Below are 21,618 nucleotides of genomic sequence, written 5' to 3' on the forward strand. Positions count from 1 at the left end.
GGAGCCAGCACTGATACATCAATTTGTAGAATTATAATTTGGATAATTCTTTCCCTCCTTGCAATTTACAGTTGATAGTACACTGTCAATTATTATTATTATTATTATTATTATTATTATTATTTTAAAAAACCACTTAAATGTGGCCAACTTAAAAATCAGTGTTAAGCTAGGGTGGCTATTTGTCCTACTTTTTCATTAAAGTTTTTCTCTGCTTGAAGAGCAGTCTGGTCCAAGTCTGGTTTAAAGATAAAGAACCACTGGGGGAGAGGAGCAAGGTGTTTGAATTTGTCCGTCAACAGGCAGCACCTGGAGAGCATGCTGAGCAGGCATGCAGGAAGTTTTCGTCCCCACCGTGAGATGTACTGTATTTCTATTTATAATACAGTAATTCTTTTTGCTTTTTTATCTATGCCCATGAATTAGCACATGCATATTTTATGGAAACCTGTGTCCTCTTTTTTGTTGATGTGCTACCTTTTGGTGAGATAAAGTTATGTGGCCACCCTATATTACGCTTTTCTTAAATCTGAAACACATTGCCTTCAAAAAGATTAAATGTTGTAAATAAATAAATAAATAAATATAAATGCAATTCTTTCAGAAAGATGTCTTAAGTTTACCCCAAGTGATGCTCACAGGCACTGTGGGAGGACTAAATTGGTACCTCATCCCACTCTGTCCTACTCCTCTGCCCTTGTTTCTCTCTCTGTACTTCTCTGTCACTCCATCCACAAATATGTCTGACATATGTGGATGTGCTCCCATATCCCACTTTCATGAACCAGTTCGAATTGTTTCAGCATTTGGGGCATGGCTACTTCTGGCCTTGTTCTGCATTCACCATCCCAGTTTCCCAAAAATTCCTCTTGTTGCTGTTTCCTTTCAATTACACAAGGCAAAGCAAGCAAACGATGTCACACGCACGCACACAAAACAAACAAATGCTATGGCTCAACTTACTCTTTAAAACAGGAACTTTCCTTCCTAGTGCAATTTCTGGTTTTCCTCCCTCCCCTCTGCCCTCAGATGAATTGAAGAGCTAGATACGGCTTGGATAACGGTAGCACCAGATTTGAAGAGGATTGGGGATGGGCAGTATAACATTAAAATCTTCCTCTGCAGATGATGTAGTAGGGCAGAGACAATAACCTGACCTTCTACCAGGTGAGTCACTGCTGCTTACCACAAGGCAGGAGGGATGGGGTGAAGTGGCGGCAACTTCAGCGAGGAGGAAATCCACCAGCAGGAGCATCAAATTAGCTCAGTTGGTGTGTTCGTTCAACACTACCACACCCTCTGGGGAAGTAGCAGCGACTCACCAGCTGAGACATCAGGTAAGCACCTCGGTCCACCATACCATCTGTTACTTGTCTTCCTCCTAAAATGTTCTAGTGCGTTCTTTGCTTACAAAGATGGATTTAGGGGAGCCTTACTGGTTCGCCTGCACTGGGCACCGAGCTGAGAGGGCACCAGAACAATGATGTCAAATGGAAGACAAGGGCAGGTGTGCCAAACGTCGGGTGCTGCTGAAATTTGAAAGCCCAAAGTCCGCCACTGTTGCTTATAACAGATCTCAAAAACTTGTGGGCTGCCAAGCTGAATGAAGTCCATCTGCCCTTGCATTGTGGTGCTCTGCCCCCTTTTCGCAGTCCCATTCCGATTGCAAAGAAGGGATGCTTACTGGGCCCTGTGGCCATAGGATGTAGATGGTTATTTGCAGGTTGTCTCGAGTTGTGGAGGCCTATCAAATAAAGGCATGCTGGTGGTCCATTTTGAGACCCGGCAGAGGTAATAAGTGAGGGAAATGTCTCTCTGTGTGTTTACTAATGAACATTATGGATTAGCAACCCTTCATTATGGCTACATTAACAGTTAAGTAATCAGTGAACACTGAAAACAGCAGTGCACTAAGATCTGAACCAGGGCCCCAAACTGAGAAAAACACAGAATGTATCATTTATGAAGTCATACACATAGTGATTTAAATAAAATGTTTGCAGTTGTGAAGCTCTAAATCTGACAGACCTGAAGGAAGTAGCTGTGTCTTCCCCTCAGAAACCAGTTTCTTAATATGGGTATATGCAAAGACCACTTTTTTTTTCTATTAGTACTAAAGCTCCCTATTAGCTAGCTTTGAATGTCACAAAGGCAATGAGAGTGTGGTCACAAAGCAATCTGCATTTGAAATCTGAAACAAAATGTTTAAGGGGTGGCACAGCCACTACTGAACATGGTTTGATGGTGCCTATAAAGTTTCAAGGTACCTCTACTAGATGGTTAAATTTGCTTTAAGGAATATATTATTTGATGGATTATGACAATGAAAAACAAAGCATTCCTGAGAATTCCTATATAGTAACACTCTCTCTCTCTCTCTCTCTCTCTCTCTCTCTCTCTCAACTTAGCAACAATATTGATTGACATTTTACAAACTCATATAATGGCATTCTACCAGAGAATGGAATGGAGTATTTTCCAGAGGCATTGTAATAGTACTTGTTAATAGTGCCAGTATTGACTGAGTTGGTTCAAGCACACACCAGCAAAGTCAGGGTCACTCTCAATGAGAAACATTTGTTCTACTGTACAGTGGACGCTCGGGTTGTGAACATGATCCATGCGGGAGGCACGTTTGCAACCTGCAGTGTTCGCAACCGACAGCGCCATGTCTGCGCGCGCGCAGGTTGCGATTCAGCACTTCTGCACATGCACAAAGCAAGATTTAGTGTTTCTGCACATGCGTGAGCGCTGAAACCCGGAAATAACCCGTTCCGGTACTTCTGGGTTTGGCGCGGTGCACAACCCGAAAACACGCAACCTGAAGTGTCTGTAACCCGAGGTATGACTGTACTTAAAAAATAAATAAATCCAGTCATACATTCTCAAACTCTCACTGTAGGGTGAATATCTTCTATTTCAGGATTTGGCCCAGCAACTCAACATCACAGAACATGCAGAGAAAAGACAGGGGAAGACTGTCAGTCAGGATAGATAGGTCAGCTCTGTTCAGGTGGTTCTTTGACAAGTTTCTTTGTAGGAAAAGTAGCTGATGTAAGAGACTTTTTAGATATCATGTTTAACTATAGTTTGGTGGTACATGAATGAGTCTGGGGCTCATGAATTCTTCCTGCTCCTCTCCTCTTTTGCTGCAGGCATGAGGAGAATAGAAGCATTTGTTTCCATTTTCAACTAACCACTGTTTGTAATTATCTCTGAACTGGGACAAACTGTGGTTAATCTTAGCAATTGTTTTGGGAAAACAAGCAAACAACAGATGTTTTCTAATTTGTATAGCTATTTATCTCCTCAACATCTGATGGGAGGACATTCCACAAGGTGGGCACCACTACCAAGAAGGTCCTCTGCCTGGTTCTCTGTAACCTCGCTTCTCTCAGTGTGGGAGCCACCAGAAGGCCCTTGGAGCTAGATCTCAGTGACCGGGCTGAACGATGTGGGTGGAGACACTCCTTCAGGTATACTGGGCTGAGGCCATTTAGGGCTTTAAATGTCAGCACCAACACTTTGAATTCTGCTCAGAAACGTACTAGGAGCCAGTGTAGATCCTGTAGGATCGGTGTTATATGGTTCTGTCAGCCACTTCCAGTCACCAGTCTAGCTGCCGCATTCTCGATTAGTTGTAGCTTCCAAGTCAACTTCAAAGCTAGCCCCACATAGAGTACTTTGCAGTAGATGAAGCAGGGGATAACCAGTGCATGTACCACTATGGTGAAACAATGTGTAAGCAGGTAGGGTCTCAGCTAACGTACCAAATGAAGCTGACAGACAGCTACCCTGGACACAGAAATGACCTGAGCCTCCATGGACAGCTGTGAGTACAAAATGACTCCCAGGCTGCATACCTAGTCCTTCAGGGGCATAATTATCCCGGAATCCACCCCCCCACCCGCCCTCTATCCCTCAGAAATAGGACTTCTGTCTTCTTGGGAGTCAACCTCAATCCATTAGGACCAGTGGTTCCCAACCTTTTTTTTGGCCATGCCCCACCTAAGCATCTCTAAAATCCTGATGCCCTCCCCGTGACATATAATTCTTATTATTCAAAAAGTGAACTCCTATTCACATGGAGGAAGCCTAAAAGGCCTTTAGCTGTTAATAACTCATTCTCAAATTGCCCCCCTTAAAAATCTAATTTCCTCCTTTGGGCCTGTGCCCCACATTGGGAACCTCGGCATTAAACGTTATCCATCCTCCAATCGCCTCCAGACACTCACACAGGACATTCACTATCTTCACTAGTTACAATATAAAGGAGAAGTAGAGCTGGGTATCATCCGCATACTGGTGAACACTCAGCCTGAACCCCCTGATATCTCTCCTAGCAGCTTCATATAGATGTTAAAAAGCATGGGGGAGAGGTCAGAGCCCTGTGGCACCCCACAAGTAAGTGCCCTGGGGTCCGAACACTCACCCCCCCGAACACCACTTTATACAAAAACTTATATCTTCAAGCAAGCAGCATGTACAATTCTAGGGTCAAGCAGACTGAGAAGAAACAAAGCATATAGTACACGTTGTATAGTAGCCATGGGACAAAGAAAAGATCAGCTGAACTATTAGAAACAAAGATATTATATTCCTTCTCATATAGTGGTAATGTCTCTAAGAAATAGAGCAGGAAAAAAATGATTTATTAATTTTTCTTATTGAAATAAGTTGAAAACCTGCCATGCAGTGCACTCTGCCCAACCACCCAGGACTTTTTTTTAATCAGCCTCAGTTTCAAGTATTACTAGACAGATCTTAACAAGCAATTGGATATCTTAATAGATTATCATGCATTATTGAAAATCCAGGCAAGAATACACAAACAGAAAGAGACAGAGTGTGTGAGAGAGAAATGTGCAGGAAATGTACAGAATATTTTCAATTTAGCTATAGACCACCCCCAAAAAACTAAAGAGCCTACCAATGGATAGGAAAAAAGAAGACTCAAGGAAAATTAAAATATCATGCATGTTTTAAAGACCCAAATAGTGGTTTCCAGGAAGCAAAATAAATAATATTTTGTTATGTGCAACACTGATTTCCTCCAAGTAATCCAGCCTTATTTCTTCCTGTTTGCATTTGGTTGGGGGACTAGTTAATTGCTGCAATGTCTGTGCACATTCCTGCTCCAGTAAAGAGTAAGTACTAGATTATGACGGAAAAAAGGAGTCAGGTCTGACCTGGGGGTGGAGTGAAGGAGGGGCAGCATTGCTGTACAGGCCTGTGCGGCGCCCAGCCACAGCTCCGCTCCTGCGTCAGTTCTGACTCAGGAGGCAGAAAGAGGCAGGAGCATCGCAGCAGAGTTGCCGCCCCTCTCCTCAGCTGACCCACTGGGTGGAGGTTGGAGGGCAATTTTTGCCCTCCATGCTCCCCGCCACAATTGCTAGAAAGCCTTCCAGGAAGGCACTCTGGCAATCCTCAAAGGGACACCTGCGCATCTCAGTAGGCCTGGACGGATTGGGGGGGCGTTGTGCGAATGACGGCGCACAAACACAACACACACACCGCAATGTTGGGTGCAACTGATCACTCCTAAGTACCACCTCCCAATAATTAAAACTCAATTGCACCCCTGGTTTTCTGGGATTTGGGGGGGGGGTGTTAATGAAGCAGTTGAGGAGACAGGAGGAACACAAATGGAATGAAACTCAAAATGAGTCCAGCTGAACACTGGCTTTCGGTATCCCAGGCCACTAAATTCTTGTCAACCAGCTGGTAGAGATGGGGACTGGGAACACTGTGCTCTTGTTTTCACTCTTATAAAGATGTCAGATTCCAAAAGGTGATGGCAGGGGATTTTAGCTTAGTGCTGTGGCATGTTTCCTATGCTGTTTTAGAACATAGGAACTGGGTGGTATCATGACAACTAATTATCTTCACTTGTAATCTGATCTAGGAGTATCCATGGACAATCCTTAGCATCCTCTTCACCATTTTACAAACATCAGCTAAGGTATATCCTGTGATCTCTCCTGCCTCTAATTGTTTTTAATACTTGAAAATTCTCTGTTGATTTTATTGATTTTTGGCTTTACCTGCTATTGTATTTTACTGTTTAGGTGTGAGTGTTTTCCTACTGCTTTTATGGATTTTATCTTTTATTTAGGGGTTTCATTAATTGTAAGTACAGTGGTACCTCAGGTTACATACGCTTCAGGTTACAGACTCTGCTAACCCAGAAATAGTACCTCGGGTTAAGAACTTTCAGGATGAGAACAGAAATCTCACAGCAGCAGCAGGAGGCCCCGTTAGCTAAAGTGGTGCTTCAGGTTAAGAACAGTTTCAGGTTAAGAACGGACCTCCGGAATGAATTAAGTACATAACCAGAGGTACCACTATATTGTAAGATACCTTGAGGCAATGTGTGAGAATAAACAAATAAGTAAGCCCAACCACATAACTGGGAGTGTGGGGTGTATCTTGGAAGTCCTAAGCATATGTGGGCCAGTTCTGTGAGAAAGACTTATGTGATAAGCTCATGTGGTTTTATAAATTACATATTTTCCCAGCAACTTGGGTGGCATTCCTTAAAAATACTTCCCAGGCAGCTAGGCTAACATTTAAAGGGCCTCTCAGCTTTAAGTGTCTGTCTAGTAGAGTGGATAAAAGGTCCTTGGCATGATGTATACAGTACAACCAAAACCACAAAAGATGTTAATTTATCACAGAGACAGGAGATCCCACAGTAAACTAATGCAAACTGCTGATGATGCACTAAATCAAAGTGAGTGATGAACACAAATATAGCAGCAACTGAAGTTCAAAAGGATACAGATCTGTGTGATCAATGAGCTGCCAAATGGCAAATGAAATGTAATGTAGACAAACTCACAGAAATACACATTGGTCTAAGAATAATCAAATCATGCAAAAGATAAATGCAAAAGGACTCTAAGCTAGCTATCCCCTTAGGGCTGGATATGACAGCATATACCTCTTTAAACAAAGCCATACTAAGGTATATTTGATCTTCAACACTAAAGTTACAACCCATGTCCAAAGCACAACATGAATATAGAAACTGATTTTTCGTTAAAAATAATAATGTATGGATAAAAAAATGTGTTTATTCACACACACACACACAGTTTTACTAGGATACTTCATTCTTAAAAACAGGCCAAGTTATCCAAACTGAACTCTACCAATGTCAGTTCATGTAAGGAATAACCACAAACAAAACTATTTTAAATGAAATCATCACACATCAGTCAATGGCCGTCAGCCAGGCGAGAGAGAAAACTTTCCCCTAATGGTTTGATATAGACATCCATTTACAGTGATGTAAGGAGGGCTTTCTCCTGCCAACCTAGCAGTTCGAAAGCACAAAGTGCAAGTAGATAAATAGGTACTGCTCCAGCAGGAAGGTAAACAGCGTTTCCATGTGCTGCTCTGGTTCACCAGAAACGGCTTAGTCATGCTGGCCACATGACCCGGAAGCTGTCTGTGGACAAACGCCGGCTCCCTCGGCCAATAAAGCGAGATGAGCGCTGCAACCCCAGAGTTGGTCACAACTGGACCTAATGGTCAGGGGTCCCTTTACCTTTACCTAAGGAGGGCTTTAGAAGAATGCTAACCATTTCCCCATCAGCTGCCATATTACCTTTAAAACTTCTACCAGAAATAGGCACTGCAGAGACAGCTTAATGCAGTGGTGAATGTTGGACTAGGAACTGGGAGACCAGGGCTAAAATCCCCACTCAATCATGAAGCTCAGCCACCAGGCTAACTTCACAAGTTTGTTGTAAGGCTAAAATAGGGAGGAGGAGAACTCTGTACAAGAAAAGTGGGATATAAATGTAAAACATACAAAATGCATGATGGGAATTACCATATAACACGTCCCCGTGCACAAGACGCCCCCTGTTTTTGGGGACTCCAAATTTAGAAAATGGGGGGAGATTGTTGAGAGTTGTTGAGCTTTGGAGGGTGGGGGATGGCCCAGAGTTATGGAGCTTTATTAGGGGGGATTGCCGAAAATCACTCACCCGCCTGACCTATGCTGCCACTCACACGCGTCGCCAAAGCCACCTATCGTCTGTCCCCTCACCAACAGAAGCCAACAATCGCCCGCCCAATTGCCGCAGTGACAGCCCATCAACACCAGCCCTTGCCTCAGCCACCAATAACACGCCCAATCATCGCTCACAATCTCCTGCTCTTGGCAGTAACCAATCCCACGTCCCCCCCATGCACTATCCTTGTATAAGACAACCCCCAACATAATTTTAAAATAAAAAAACCCTTGTCTTATACACGGAAAAGTACAGTGTTATTAATTACAACAACCTCCAAATACTTGAAAATGATGTTGATGGGTTATACCATATTATCCTCACAGCAGCCGTTGGACTAGGGTTAGGGTGCGACATAGTGACATAAAAGTTTACTTGCTGAGATTTGTAGGTAGGGAGCATTTGAACCTCAGTCCCCCAGTGCTATAAAGCCATACTAGCTGTCTATTTCTACCTTCTATTTCTTCAGGTAATCATTTCCATTTATTTATTTAATACATTTTTGCACATTTATAGCACCAGGTCTTTCAAGGTGGCTTCCAGTGTATTAAAAAGACACGGAATATCCAACCAACACTCAAATGTAACCATAAACTGCCATATATTCCCAATTTAACAGTAAAAACAGGATTATCAATAGCAACAAGAACATCCAGACAAGCATAACAATACTAAAACCAAAATGCAGGTAAACATGATTAGTTTAGAATGGGTATATTAACCATTTTTAAGTTCCTGCACACAAGTTTCTGGTGGGTTCCCTTCCCCTGAGGCAAGCAAGCCTAAAAAGAAAGGTCTATATGCATACATATTATAGAAACAAGAAAACCAGATGTTTGGAGGCAATTCAACAAAACTCTATTTCAAAACACCACCAATCAAAATCCTGCCAAATTTCTGGGAGAGAGAAAAAGTACTCTGATATTATTTCAGTCATTGCCATATTACACACATCTTTATATGGTACAGATGGTATGCTTATTTAACTTTTGTTTTCTATTTTACCTTGCAGTCTACAGGGTTGAAGATAGAATTACCATGTTAAAATATGACCTGATCCCAGATGTAGTTTATTTAAATTTCAGATTGAAAAGCTTACTAAGAACAGATAAGATTGATTGCTCCTTCCATTTTAGCATAATTGTATTTCAGGTGAACATCAATTTACTTTAAAGGACACCTCTAAGTAACAGACTGCATCATACATAATTCATCAATCACAGCTGCCTGTTACATGATTTACTTAAACAGATTTCAATGGAATAAAGGGAGTTGCATTGTTTTTCTGCATTGGCTTGTTTGCTTTTAAATTGTTTTGGAAACTTTAATTTACTTGGAATTGTTCTTGGAAAGAGTTTATCCTTGGCAAAGCGCAAGCTAACATTCACACCATTCAAAATTTCATCCAGATGTGTTGGCCATTAATTTACTGTTAAATGCAAAATGAGTTTCCGAAATATCATTAAGGCAATGAAGAAATCATGCTAATCAAAAGCAAAAGGGTTTTTATGAGAGAGAACTATTTCTTCACAATATTATGATAGTTTTTAAAAAATATAGCTTGAGTTTTCATTGCTTTTGTACTTTAAAAATCTAACCCCATTCCTTCTGAAATCACTTAAACTTATATATATATATATCAGTGAAGATAGCGATTTTTCTCAAAAAGGTGCAAGTTCATGATGGATTCACAAATGGATTAAAAAATGGCAGAAGGCACTTTATTTTCTTAAATGGCACAAGGTTTTACACTGCACTGTCTATTTTTTCCTCCTAAAGCTTGTCTTAAATATATATCAGCAATGCAACAGCTGTAGTTTCAAAAACTAACAGAAATATATGCAACAAAAACACAATGGCAGAAATGCAAGCACAAGCACACAAGAAAAGAAGGAATGTTTTCTACATACTTGTAGGCCCATCTGAAACACTGAGTGACCCATAAAATTAGCCAGCATTCGAATTAGAGCTGCGCCCTGTGAACATAATTCACAAAAGGAAATGTTGAAAAAAAATTTACACAAACATTCTTATAGCAATAGCGTATGCAATATACATTTAGTCCTTTTAATTATTATTATAGGCTTATCATAAATAATTACATTTAGAAGCAGGCAATTTTTTATTCAACATATGCCGAGTACGAACTCACACATGCTTTGTGGAAGCAAGAGATAAAAGAAACATATTATTTGGAAGTGGGAAGCTAATAAACCATAAAACATAAATATTACCAAATGTAGTGACATGTTAGAAAAGCACATTATTTTCATTAGCTACCACAACACTGTTTCACCTTAAGAAGAAAAGTGTAATGAGATGGATGAAACAAAAATAAAATATGACAGGTGCAACACACCTAGAGTATATCAGATTGAACTAGGCTAAGAAAACATGGCTGATTGAGGTCCAGTCACAAGCCCCTATGTAATGTTAAATTATGGGTTGACATTACATACATGAGTCATGGGCTCCTGCCCTCTGCCCTCCTCCTTGGGTGCAGCTCTTTTTAACTTACATTGGTTACCTGTTTTGTCTAAACGCAGGCAGAATGTGGTTAGCCTTATCTATGATTTAGGAAACAAGCAGACTTCAAACCATGTTCATGATACTGGCATGTTGTCTGAAGGTAACAAATAGCCATCATGGCTATCCTCAATTGATAACCCTTGTTGTCCTCCATCATTTTTCTTATTCCCATTTTAAAGCCATCTAAGGTGGTGGGAAGAACCACACATAGCAAATTCCACTATTTAACTATGCGCTGTGTGAAGAAGTACTGCCTGTTGTCTGTCCTAGATCTTCTACTCTTCAGATTCATTGGATAACCCCAGGCATTATGAGAGAGAGAACTTATCTTTCTCCACCTTTTTCACACATGTCAATAATAATGTTATACACATCTAACAAGCCTCCCACCTTTCCCCCAAGCCCAAGAAGTTGTATGCTTTCATTATAGGGAGTTTGTCCAGCCCCTTGTTCATTTTAGTTGCTCTTTTCTGCACCTTTTCCAGCTCTACAATATCCTTTTTGAGATGTGGCAACCAGAACTGTTCACAGAGAAGTTGCATGTGCACCAGAGCAATCAGAATACACTCTTGAGCTTCAAGTTGGTGATTATAATGCTTAGCTTGTCAGAGGCTTCAACGGTGACCAGATTGGACATTTTATTTTGTGGCAAGCCCAATGCAGTTTGCAAAACAGGTTTTATTTTATTTTTAAAGACAACTTTGCAAAAGTAAGAAAAAATGCCCACCTTTTAATCATATTAAACAAACACATTTAACAAATGATAAATTCATAGGTTTTTTTAATCATACCTTATGTTAACAGTAAGTATGTTAATCATACCTTCTGTTTACCATTAAAGAAAACTTAGACATTTCATAAACTAATTTGTAGTTTAAGGTAGGTTCTTGTTCTGAGCATTAGTCAACATTATAATCAATTCCACTGAAACAAACCAGTTCCACTGCAACAAACTGTGCAGAACATCAGTAAGTTCAGTAAGAACTTCACTGTCTTCTGTCCTGAAAAGCATAATTATTTCCCAAAATATATTATGGGATTCCAATAGCCATTAGAGAACAAGTAAGCATGCTAGATGCTGCCTCTAGATCACATAGCTGAATTGGAGAGGCGGAAACCGTCCAATAGCTGTGAAAGAAAGGTAAGTTTGGAAACATTCAAAATCTTTTGCATTAACATACCACCATTTTTTACAAAGGCAGAGAGAAAAGTATGAATCATTGACCTTTTGAAGACATCTAAAATGACCTAGAGTCAATGAACATAACCACTTCAAGGTGGTTATGCAGTGAAATCCTCATAACGTGACCTAAGACGATGGGTGTGGAGTTCGTCAAGAAGAACACATCTTCTGAATGTTCCAATACATGCTGAGTTTATGTATGAACACTACCTTGTTAAACCCATTAAGGTTATTAAACTTAATAGTTGAATTGAAACCTACTCTCAAAACCAATTTGTTATATCAGCGTCACCTCCTCATTATTTGATATCACAATCACAAAGTCTTCATTCTCACCTACACTAGTGAACAGTGACTGAAGCTGCTTAGAAGCAGTTGCTGGCTGAGCTTCCTTCTCCTTCTAGGAGAACAAAGTAATTTTATAACTCACAAACAATAGGAATGAGAGCAGGCCCATGCAGGTTGTGAATCTTCTTTCATTTCACTAAAAACATTTCTGAAATAATTAATCACCATTCATTTTTCAGAAACTCAGACCACCCTGTGATCTCAAATCCATTTAAACAAAAAGACGACAACAGGTTGCAAAGCACTCACACAAGAATCTGCACATTTCTGTCATTTGAATAGCAGCCAACAAGCAATATCCAAGTCACTTTTACCAAACAATTATTTTGTTGACACTAGACAGACACAGCTGGATGCCAGTATGAAATTTAGCTCATTAGGAAATTCACAGCATGAATTAAAGTTTGAGAACAAAGCATGTCAAACTTGGTTCTTAAAATGACATTTGAAAAATCTTTCATAAAATAAATAAATTAGATTTGAAGCACCTTCATGAGCATCATCAAATGTGTTTTGATAAATTTCCAAATCCTAAAGGTAGAGGAAGTTTCAGTGAAATCAATATGATTTCCCTGTAATGTACATAAGCGAGGTTTTGTTTTGTTTTGTTTTTTGTTTAGCTTTTTAAAATGATGGTGGGTTAAAGCTGAAATCCTAAACACAAGTACCCAGAATTAGACCCCAATGAACTCAGTGGGACTTCCTGCAGAACAAATATTGATTTATGTATTTATTTATTTGGTTTTTATACTGTCCTTCATCTGAAGACCGCATAGCAGTTTACAATATAACACAAAAATACTTAGCATAATAACAAATAAAAATAATAACCCTCACCCCCCGCACACACATACAAGTTCAAAAGGCCATAAATTGTTTAATTGGCCAAAGGCATGGTAGAAGAGGAATGTTTTCGCCCGACGCCTAAAGATATGTAATGAAGGGGCCAGGCAAGCCTCCCAGGTGAGAGCATTCCACAGACTGCAGAAAAGACCATTATTGTGTTGCCACCGTCCTGACCTCTCGCAGAGGAGATACATTAAAAAGAGCCTCAGATGATGATCACAGGGTCTGGGTCCGTTCATATGGGAAGTGGTGATCCTTGAAGAATTGCAGTCCTGAGCTGCTTAAGGCTTTATAAGTCAAAACTAGCAGACACCAACTGGAAGCCAGTGCAGCTGGGTCAAGATTGGCATTATATGTTCAAACTATATTGCTCCAGTGAGCAACCCGGCTACTGAATTCTGCACCAGCGGAAGTTTCTGAACCATATCCAGAGGCAGCCCCACCTTGCCAAAAAGGTAAATACTTACCACTAGATGATAGTTGTTTAACACTTCTGGGTCCTAGGAGGTCTTCTTAAGGAAGGAGCACACCATTGCCTCCTTCAAGGCAGATGGTACCTCCCCCCCAAATATTTATTGTTTAATAGTTATTATTTAATATTTTATTGACATTAATTGGTTAATAAATTTGTTTGTATTCTATAGCTTTACTTTAATTTGTAAGCCATTTTTATTTTTACTACGTAGGGCAAAAACTTTGCGCTCTGGGGCCAAAGCTCTAAACAATAAATTTAGAACAGACCTAAATATATATGTGAATCACCAGGCAGTTTCTACTTCAGCTTTTTCAAAAAGCAAATATCACAGTAAGTAAGCAACACCAAACTGCATTTTGCAGGAAAAAATACAGTTTAAGATTTGCCTACCATGTTGCTTCCTTGCTTGATTACGGCTGAGACAACCAATGGTTTACTCAATTAGAAAATGAATTAACTTTGCAGGTGACGACTTAATTTCTCCGTAACAATAAATGAGAAAGGACTCTCCATTGCTTTGTTGTGACTGTTCCACACACAGTTACACTAAACCTGTAGATTTATCCCAGTAAACCACAGGTATACCTGCAGACCACATACCACACAAATAATGCAGGTATTGCCTAGTATGTTTTGTGAGTGCTGGCAACAGCCAATGCAATATTTCTCTGGGAGAAACAGTCATTTATAATGGTAATTACACATCAGAAGTTCTTCTATATATGCTTGAGGTTTACCTACAAGGAAGGCTGCATCAGCTCAGTGGAGGATACTTACAGATCATGAAATATCTGCATGCTCCTTCTGAAATGGATGGTGATGTCACTGAGAACTCCAGCAATATTTTACAGGAGGAAAGAAGATGCTTTGCTGAAATAGTTAAGGGTCTGCTCTACGATTTATCTGAGAAAATGTAGAGAAATCTATCTGACAGAGAATGAGAAAATGCACCTCTGCCTCCTGGTACACTTTACAGTACTGAACAATTCTTCTCTGGGATGGATATAGACATACTAAAGATAGAATAAATCTTTGAGGGAAATGATCAGATGGGGAAGCATCATGAATACAAACTGACAGTGTATCTTGAGGGAACAACTTTATACTTTATATTTATCAATCATATTACTAAAAAAAAAAAAAAGCACTGTCCTGGTGGAGTACAGTTGTTAAGAACACAAGCTATGAGCAAGAGGTGTTCTCAATTCAAATCTCAGTTTAGTTTTAAAGCTCACTGGGTAGCCTTAGGGATTCCACTAAACTCCAGTCTCCAAAAATAATGAGAGAATTACACTGGGATATTCTAGAGATAAGGATACTGAGCAAAGATATGTAGCTCTTTGAATACTTAAGGGGAGTACAGTATAAATATTAACTACTATTATGCAGTTCTTTATCTGTGAATGCTCTTCGTAATATGTAGCTACTTCACATACTGAGTGATTTCTTGGTTTTGTCTAAATTGTTAATAGTTTCTTCCTGTTAAGAATAATATGAGATGGTATGGAGGTTGGTTGGGGTATGAGGATGGCATACTAATACAGTGTAGGTATTAAAATTATGAGCCCAACCCAGACATTAGAACAAAAAGCTAAAAATTGCAAAGCATGTTCTTTTTATATCGATGATAAAAAATAAATACTGAAGGTACCACAAAATAAGAGTTCCGAGAATTGCTGCTATATTTCTTGCTCAAAACATCAATAGCTCCCAAACTAACAAACTAAATTGAACACTCTTGAGCTCTAAATGGTCAGAAGATCTCAGAGAACAATTGCGGACAGGCTTTTAAAACTTAGGATTCAGAGAGCATTTTTCCATATGTTTATCATGACAATGAAAGCAAAGGAAAAGAAATAGGAGAAGCAGAAAATATGGATACCTTTGTACACCCACAATCTTTTTCTAAACTAGAGCTCCAAGGGTGCTGATTTCCCCCCCAAATCTATACCTGTATTACATTTGAAATTGTTTTATATAAATTGTTTTACTTGCTGCTGGTTTTATTGTTAAAACATTTTGGGATATTTTATAGGAAGTGCCTCATAAATGGAATGAAATCAATAATGTTGCCATAGGTGAGGTTTGGAAGACATATAATGGAGTTTCCTCCTGCGATCCATGTAACTCTCCCCACATTTCCAGGAGTGTTGCACAGTATTTTGAAAAGGTAGGCTCAGCACAAAGGGGACTGCATCTCTGCATTTTCTAACTCCTCCAAGCTTTTCATGTGGGTGGACTGCAAAAAATGTACTTCCCCTTCTCAAAAGAAAGCTATCTAGCATCTTCATAGTATGGCCATCCTGTCAACATAGGGGTGAAAAAACTCCACTGATGTATTCTACCACTGATAACTCTTGTTAAAATATATGAAGCCTAGGTTTGTGCTTTAGAGTCTATTAGAAGTCAGTGCTTTTCTAGTATTTTTATAAGAGCGTGTAAAAGAAAATGAGATTCAACAGGAAATAAACATAAACAAACATGTCCTTCAAATGGACTTGAAAATATCCTCCCCAACCATTCATTGTAAATATAAAAACATAGTGCAGCCTGCTTAGTTGTTCAGACAAAATGTTGCTGGGACTTCATTTATATCAGCAGTTCCATTTAGCCCCTCCACCAGGGCCTCTCTTATGTGTTCTGACACCACTGACAAGGACAAAAGCACAATATATTTTTTCATTAAGCATCCTTATGAGAAAATCTTCAAGGATGGGCAAACACAGGAGGTTGATGAAATTATTTACACAGATGAGCCATCACTGAAGTTCAAGTACAATACTGAATAAAAATAGTACTTAAATGCTTATCACAACTTCCACTGCTTCATTAACTTATTTTGGATATTAAACTAGCTCTGTACACTGAAATAGCGTCCCAAATGCACTAATGTACAACAAAAATGCTCATCGTAATGGAATCATAGTAGCAAAGTATGGTTTGAGCATTTTCACAATAAGAGGAAAATGTATTCCAAGTAGTTTGAACCTGCCTACAGAGACAAATAATAAATGAAAGAGACTTAAAATCTGATGTTGTTAAAAGAAGACTGGGGAACATCCTTATGAATTGCCAAGAGGGGACAAAATGTGGCGTTAACATTCTGTCTTTATAAAGCAGTAGTATGAGCAGAAATAGTTGTCCACTAGGTCTAAGGTCAATAGTTGCAGGCTTCTGGCTTTCCCCTATGCAAGTTGCATGCTACATAGATAGTTGTGGACTGAAACAGTGCCCCAAAGTTGCAGCACAGTTGTGATGATATCCCTTTCTGAAGACTAGCTTGTACAGCTAAAATCAATGTGTGGAGAATCAGGGAAATCTTGAAAGAAAGGTTGGTCAGAATGCACACAGAATTATAAATGGGAATGTTTGAAAAGGTCAGTTAGGTTTATATGATTAACTACAGGAGGTCAATAGGTTGGCAGCTACCTCTGAGGTCCAGGGATATGATGTTTATACAGTTACCTGCAGGAGGTCAAAAGGCCAGCAATTACCTTTGCGATCCAGGGACACAATGTTTTTATGGTTAATTGTAGGAGGTCAAACAATTGGCAGTTACCTCTGAGATCTAGGGGTACAATGTTTACCTGTTGCCTACCTATAGTTGGCTCCCTACCAAGAATCATAGTCTATCAGTATAGAAACATATCCATCCCCAAGGAAGTTTACAGTTGTCAGTACATTAGGAGTCAATCTTTTTACATTTGTCAGGGTTGGAGGGCAAAGTTGGGATGTGATAGAAACATTCTGTGTTTATTTATTGGCTCATCGTTATAGGCAAATACAAGCTGGCAAAGTAAAGTGTGATTAGTTTGAGGGAGGTCTGGCTGGAAGGTTTTGGGGGTTAGGCATAGCTCTTCCAGAGAGAGTCAAATAAGAAGCTGGAAAAGAAGACAACGATGAAGTACAGGAAAGCTTGAAGCCAGCCCCGAGAAATGAAAATGAAAAAATGAAAATAGAAGGAAAAAGATATTTATTTATTATCATAACTTATTATTTGACATCTATTATAGATTTCTTTGGACGCGGGTGGCACTGTGGGTTAAACCACGGAGCCTAAGACTTGCCGATCAGAAGGTCGGCGGTTCGAATCCCTGCGACGGGGTGAGCTCCCGTTGCTCGGTCCCTGCTCCTGCCAACCTAGCAGTTCGAAAGCGCGTCAAAGTGCAAGTAGATAAACAGGTACCGCTGGTTCGCCAGAAGCGGCTTAGTCACGCTGGCCACATGACTCGGAAGCTGTACGCCAGCTCCCTCGGCCAATAAAGCGAGATGAGCACCACAACCCCAGAGTCGGCCACGACTGGACCTAATGGTCAAGGATCCCTTTACCTTTATAGCTTTCTTTAAACCCAAGTTTGATTTGAGAAGGGAAAACTGCAGTTGCCAAAGTACATGTACTAGTACATGATGCTCGTTTTAATGGATTCAACGAAAGAATTAAAAATCATCCAGATGGAAAAACTGTTTCCTAGTTCCAGGTTATCTGCTTCTATACATGGTAGCCATGGAGGGCAGAAAGTGGAAATGACAAGTACATTTAGCTTGATAGATATTTAAGCAGCATGCATTGTATGGGATGCCAAGGGATGAGCAGTATCTCTGGTGGGGAACACGTTGTGCATCTTCTGGGGTAGTTCATCCATCATTGGTCCCCACCCAGCACTCAGCATTCATCTGTGGCTCCTGGAAGCTGTTAGCATGTGTCAGTGGCCACACCCTAGGAAGCAGCTTCAACTGGTCAACTAAGGTAAAGGTAAGGTAAAAGTAAAGTCCACTTAAAGTGGACTATGGGGGTGCAGCGCTCATCTCGTTTCAGGCTGAGTGAGCTAGCGTATGTCCACAGACAGCTTTCCGGGTCATGTGGCCAGCATGACTAAACCACTTCTGGAGCAACGGAACACCGTGACAGAAGCCAGAGTGCACAGAAACACTGTTTACCTTCCCACTGCAGCAGTATCTTTTTATCTACTCGTACTGGTATGCTTTTGAACTGCTAGGTTGGCAGGAGCGGGGACAGAGCAACAGGAGCTCACACCATCGCAGGGATTCAAACCACCGATCTTCTGATCGGTAAGCCCAAGAGGCTCAGTGGTTTAGACCACAATGCCACCTAAACCAGGTGAGGATAGCCAATGGGTCTCAAACCCTCAGGAAATTAAAGACTTGTCTTATCCCCTACATGCAAAACCAGGATCTGGCAGATTGAACAGACAAAACCAATTGTGGGTGCAATGGTCAAGAAGGTGATTTCTGCATTTGCTGTAGAGGAAATGAGGGCCAGATGGGTTTCATCAACCTGCCAAGATAGCCCATCTAGGAGAAGGAAAACTCTGATCCACTGTCTTGCAGCTATACTCATTCATGAGAAAGGCTTCAGGAATATACACTGAAGAACAATCCATACCCACTGCCTTGTCTCATTGAGAAAAGAAAAGGCTGAGGGATAACCTACACAAATCTGGAGTGGAGTCCCTAAGGTGGTTGGATGGTGTCTTATAAACTTCCTTCTGGCAACTCCTGCAGCCAAGCTGGTGCCAAATGTATTGCTCTGTTTTCCTTTGGACCACATCAGCAAGGGCAAGAGTGGGGTCTTGTTGGCTGGGCAGCCCAGGACTTCCATACACACTGCTCAGGCTTGCATCTCAGAGAGTGTCAGGTTTCTTTCCAGAGTGCATTAAGATAAGGAGAATCAAGGTAATACCCCTAAAGCATTGTTTTATTCAGAATGTTGAATGAATCTGTTAACAGTAACATTCCTGATAGGCACTACACTTAAGAAAACATAGGCAAACTCTATCTTAGTGTTTGGTTGAGAAATGAATATGGATAGAAGAAAATTAAAGACAGAAACAAAAATGTAGGACTTTTTGTTATTTAAAGACAAACTAATTTAACTGTTATAAACCAAAATATTCCTATTATCTGTGTGGGAGTTCAACCTACACATTGGCTGACCTGCTCGGATATCAAGAGAATTTATGATACTCTAGAGGCTAGGAGGATGAATCAGCCCAAGAAATACTGCCCGACGGTGCAGCTTCTGTGAAAGGAGTAAAAGTGGTTAGGGGAAAATTTCACAAACAGCTTTGGAGAAAGAGCAGAGCAAGTCACACCAGATGACTCAAAGAAGTAATCAACACCACACAGATGGAAAGCTCCCTGATCTCAGATATGAATCAGACAGAATTTCCAGATATGACAGCAAGAGAGAATTTGAGTATGGAAAAACGCCAAAAGGAAACTTTACTTGGGCACATATCCATAATAATATTCTGTCCTGGTTCTGATTGAGTTTGAGCTCCCAGAGAAAAGGAGAGGGTGTTCTGCAAACGTCAGAGATGGGTAAAAATATATGAACCTGATGGGCCAGAACTGTGGAATAAGAATAATAACCACAATCTATCCTTCATAACTGCACTCATCTGTGTTCCAGGAGTGTGATCCTTGTGTTTTTTTGTTTTAAAAATAGCATTAATAAATGCATTTCGATTTGACGTTGAAAATTAGATATTTTTAGGATGCTATCACTGGATGTTACCCATTATTTAAGTAAAAATACTTGTTAAAGTGAAAAGGCATTTAATCTTTTGCAGTCTGGTTTCAAATATTCCTTTGAAGCCTTTGGCCACTAACTGGTTAATGCTACTGGATCTTATTCTTAGGATGGGTGTTGGACTATGTGCATGCACACTTTTAAAATGGTTTAAAGTGTTTTCAGTGCTGTTTTAAATATGAGGACTTATTTCTTTTTTTTTATTTGTGCTTTTAGTTGTATCTGTTGTAATTCATGCTGTGAACTGCCTTGGGTTCTGCACTGGGAGAAAGGAAGGATATTAAACTAATAAACTGATTACATTTTTAAAATGCATTTATAAATGCAATTTATAAATTAACTTCTGCAAATTGCCATGTGAAGAATATTATATCTGTAGTTGATTCAGGACACATGGCCAGCCTGACACAAAATCAGTTTTTTAAAATGGACAGTGGACCGATTGCCTCCACTTTTGGAGCTGGTTATAAGGGAGAATAATGAGCAGACTTTGCCAAATATAGCCTTTTCCTTGCTGTGGAAGAATCAAAAGCCCACATCACCATGCAATTAAAGCGTAGTAACTCCAAGCTATGGCAATAACAGTATGTGAGATGATAAATACCCCGCCCCCCAAATCCAACAAACATGACTTTTGTTCTGCTCCCACCTTTTTATACGCAATCCAGTCAAACACTCTGTCAATGTCTGTGGCTTGCTGAACTTCCTGTGACACCGGGTGTGAACTAGCCAGGCCATCAAGCAGCATTACTTCATGTAAAACATCTGTCAGGAACCTCTGCTTCTCCTGAAATACAACAAAACACACTCGTACATTTGCAATTACACAGAGATTTGCAGTTCCACAGATAAAAATCTGAAACTGTGAAGATAGCAGTTTCACACATTCCTTTATGCATTCTGATATTATGTGGATTTATTAGCTGGCAGCTCATCTGGAGAATGAACAGTGAAACAGTTGCTCAAACAGGATCTCCACATTTGCAGCACGGTATCCAAAGCCCTTTGAAGGAAAGGAATATTATGAAATGCAGTGCCATAATAACTGCATGCTAGATGTTTATCTACTTCTAAGCACAAATAGCAGCAGCCAGCGCAAAACACCACCACCACCACCAACAACAACACAATGGAGAATAAGAGGTGGTGCACTCTTTGCATGCCTATGTGGAAACCCCCACTCCTCCAGGCGACGGACCAAGAGCAATGAAACTCCGCCCTCTATTTAAACCGAGTGAGCGGACCTGAGTGAAGCCTTCTCACTTTTGGTCCGCTCCTGTGGCCACACCCCCAGCAGCACTGCAGATTGGCTTATTTGAATAGGGGTTTGGCGGGAACCCCCAGCGCTCCGCGGTGCCGGGAAGGTGGGCCAGCTGGCAACCCAGCATGTCACCCAGAAGATCGAAGGTGGCATATGCAGGGCCGCAAATGGCGCCCACCTCTGATGGGTGCGCGGTTATTCTCATAAACAGTCATGAGCATGGCTCGTTCTATGCAACACTTTCAGGAACTTCAGAAAATAAAATGCTTCGCAGAAAGCATGCTTTCTAGTGGTGCTCATGAGCTGCCTTATCCCCAGTTTTCAAATCATACATATATGAGTTAAACGTACTGACTGGCCTTACTTTGTACGTTGTCATGAAATTACGGTTTCACGTTT

General features: G+C 40.4%; 1 protein-coding gene across 2 annotated transcripts in view; it reads right to left on the minus strand.

Annotated features, from left to right (window-relative positions):
• Positions 1-21,618, minus strand: part of TRHDE (thyrotropin releasing hormone degrading enzyme) — a 201,660-nt gene that overhangs the window by 66,685 nt on the left and 113,357 nt on the right. Inside the window, exons 6-7 of one of the 2 annotated variants that reach the window (XM_080971158.1) lie at positions 20,608-20,745; positions 9,935-10,000 (exon numbers count right to left, since the gene is read on the minus strand). In XM_080971158.1, the coding sequence (XP_080827284.1) occupies positions 9,935-10,000; positions 20,608-20,745 (204 nt within the window). The remainder of the gene's footprint in view (positions 1-9,934; positions 10,001-20,607; positions 20,746-21,618) is intronic. The other variant, XM_080971159.1, reaches the window with a different exon arrangement.

This window comes from Podarcis pityusensis, assembly GCF_964106645.2.
Source record: "Podarcis pityusensis genome assembly, chromosome: 10".
Classification (NCBI taxonomy): domain Eukaryota; kingdom Metazoa; phylum Chordata; class Lepidosauria; order Squamata; family Lacertidae; genus Podarcis; species Podarcis pityusensis.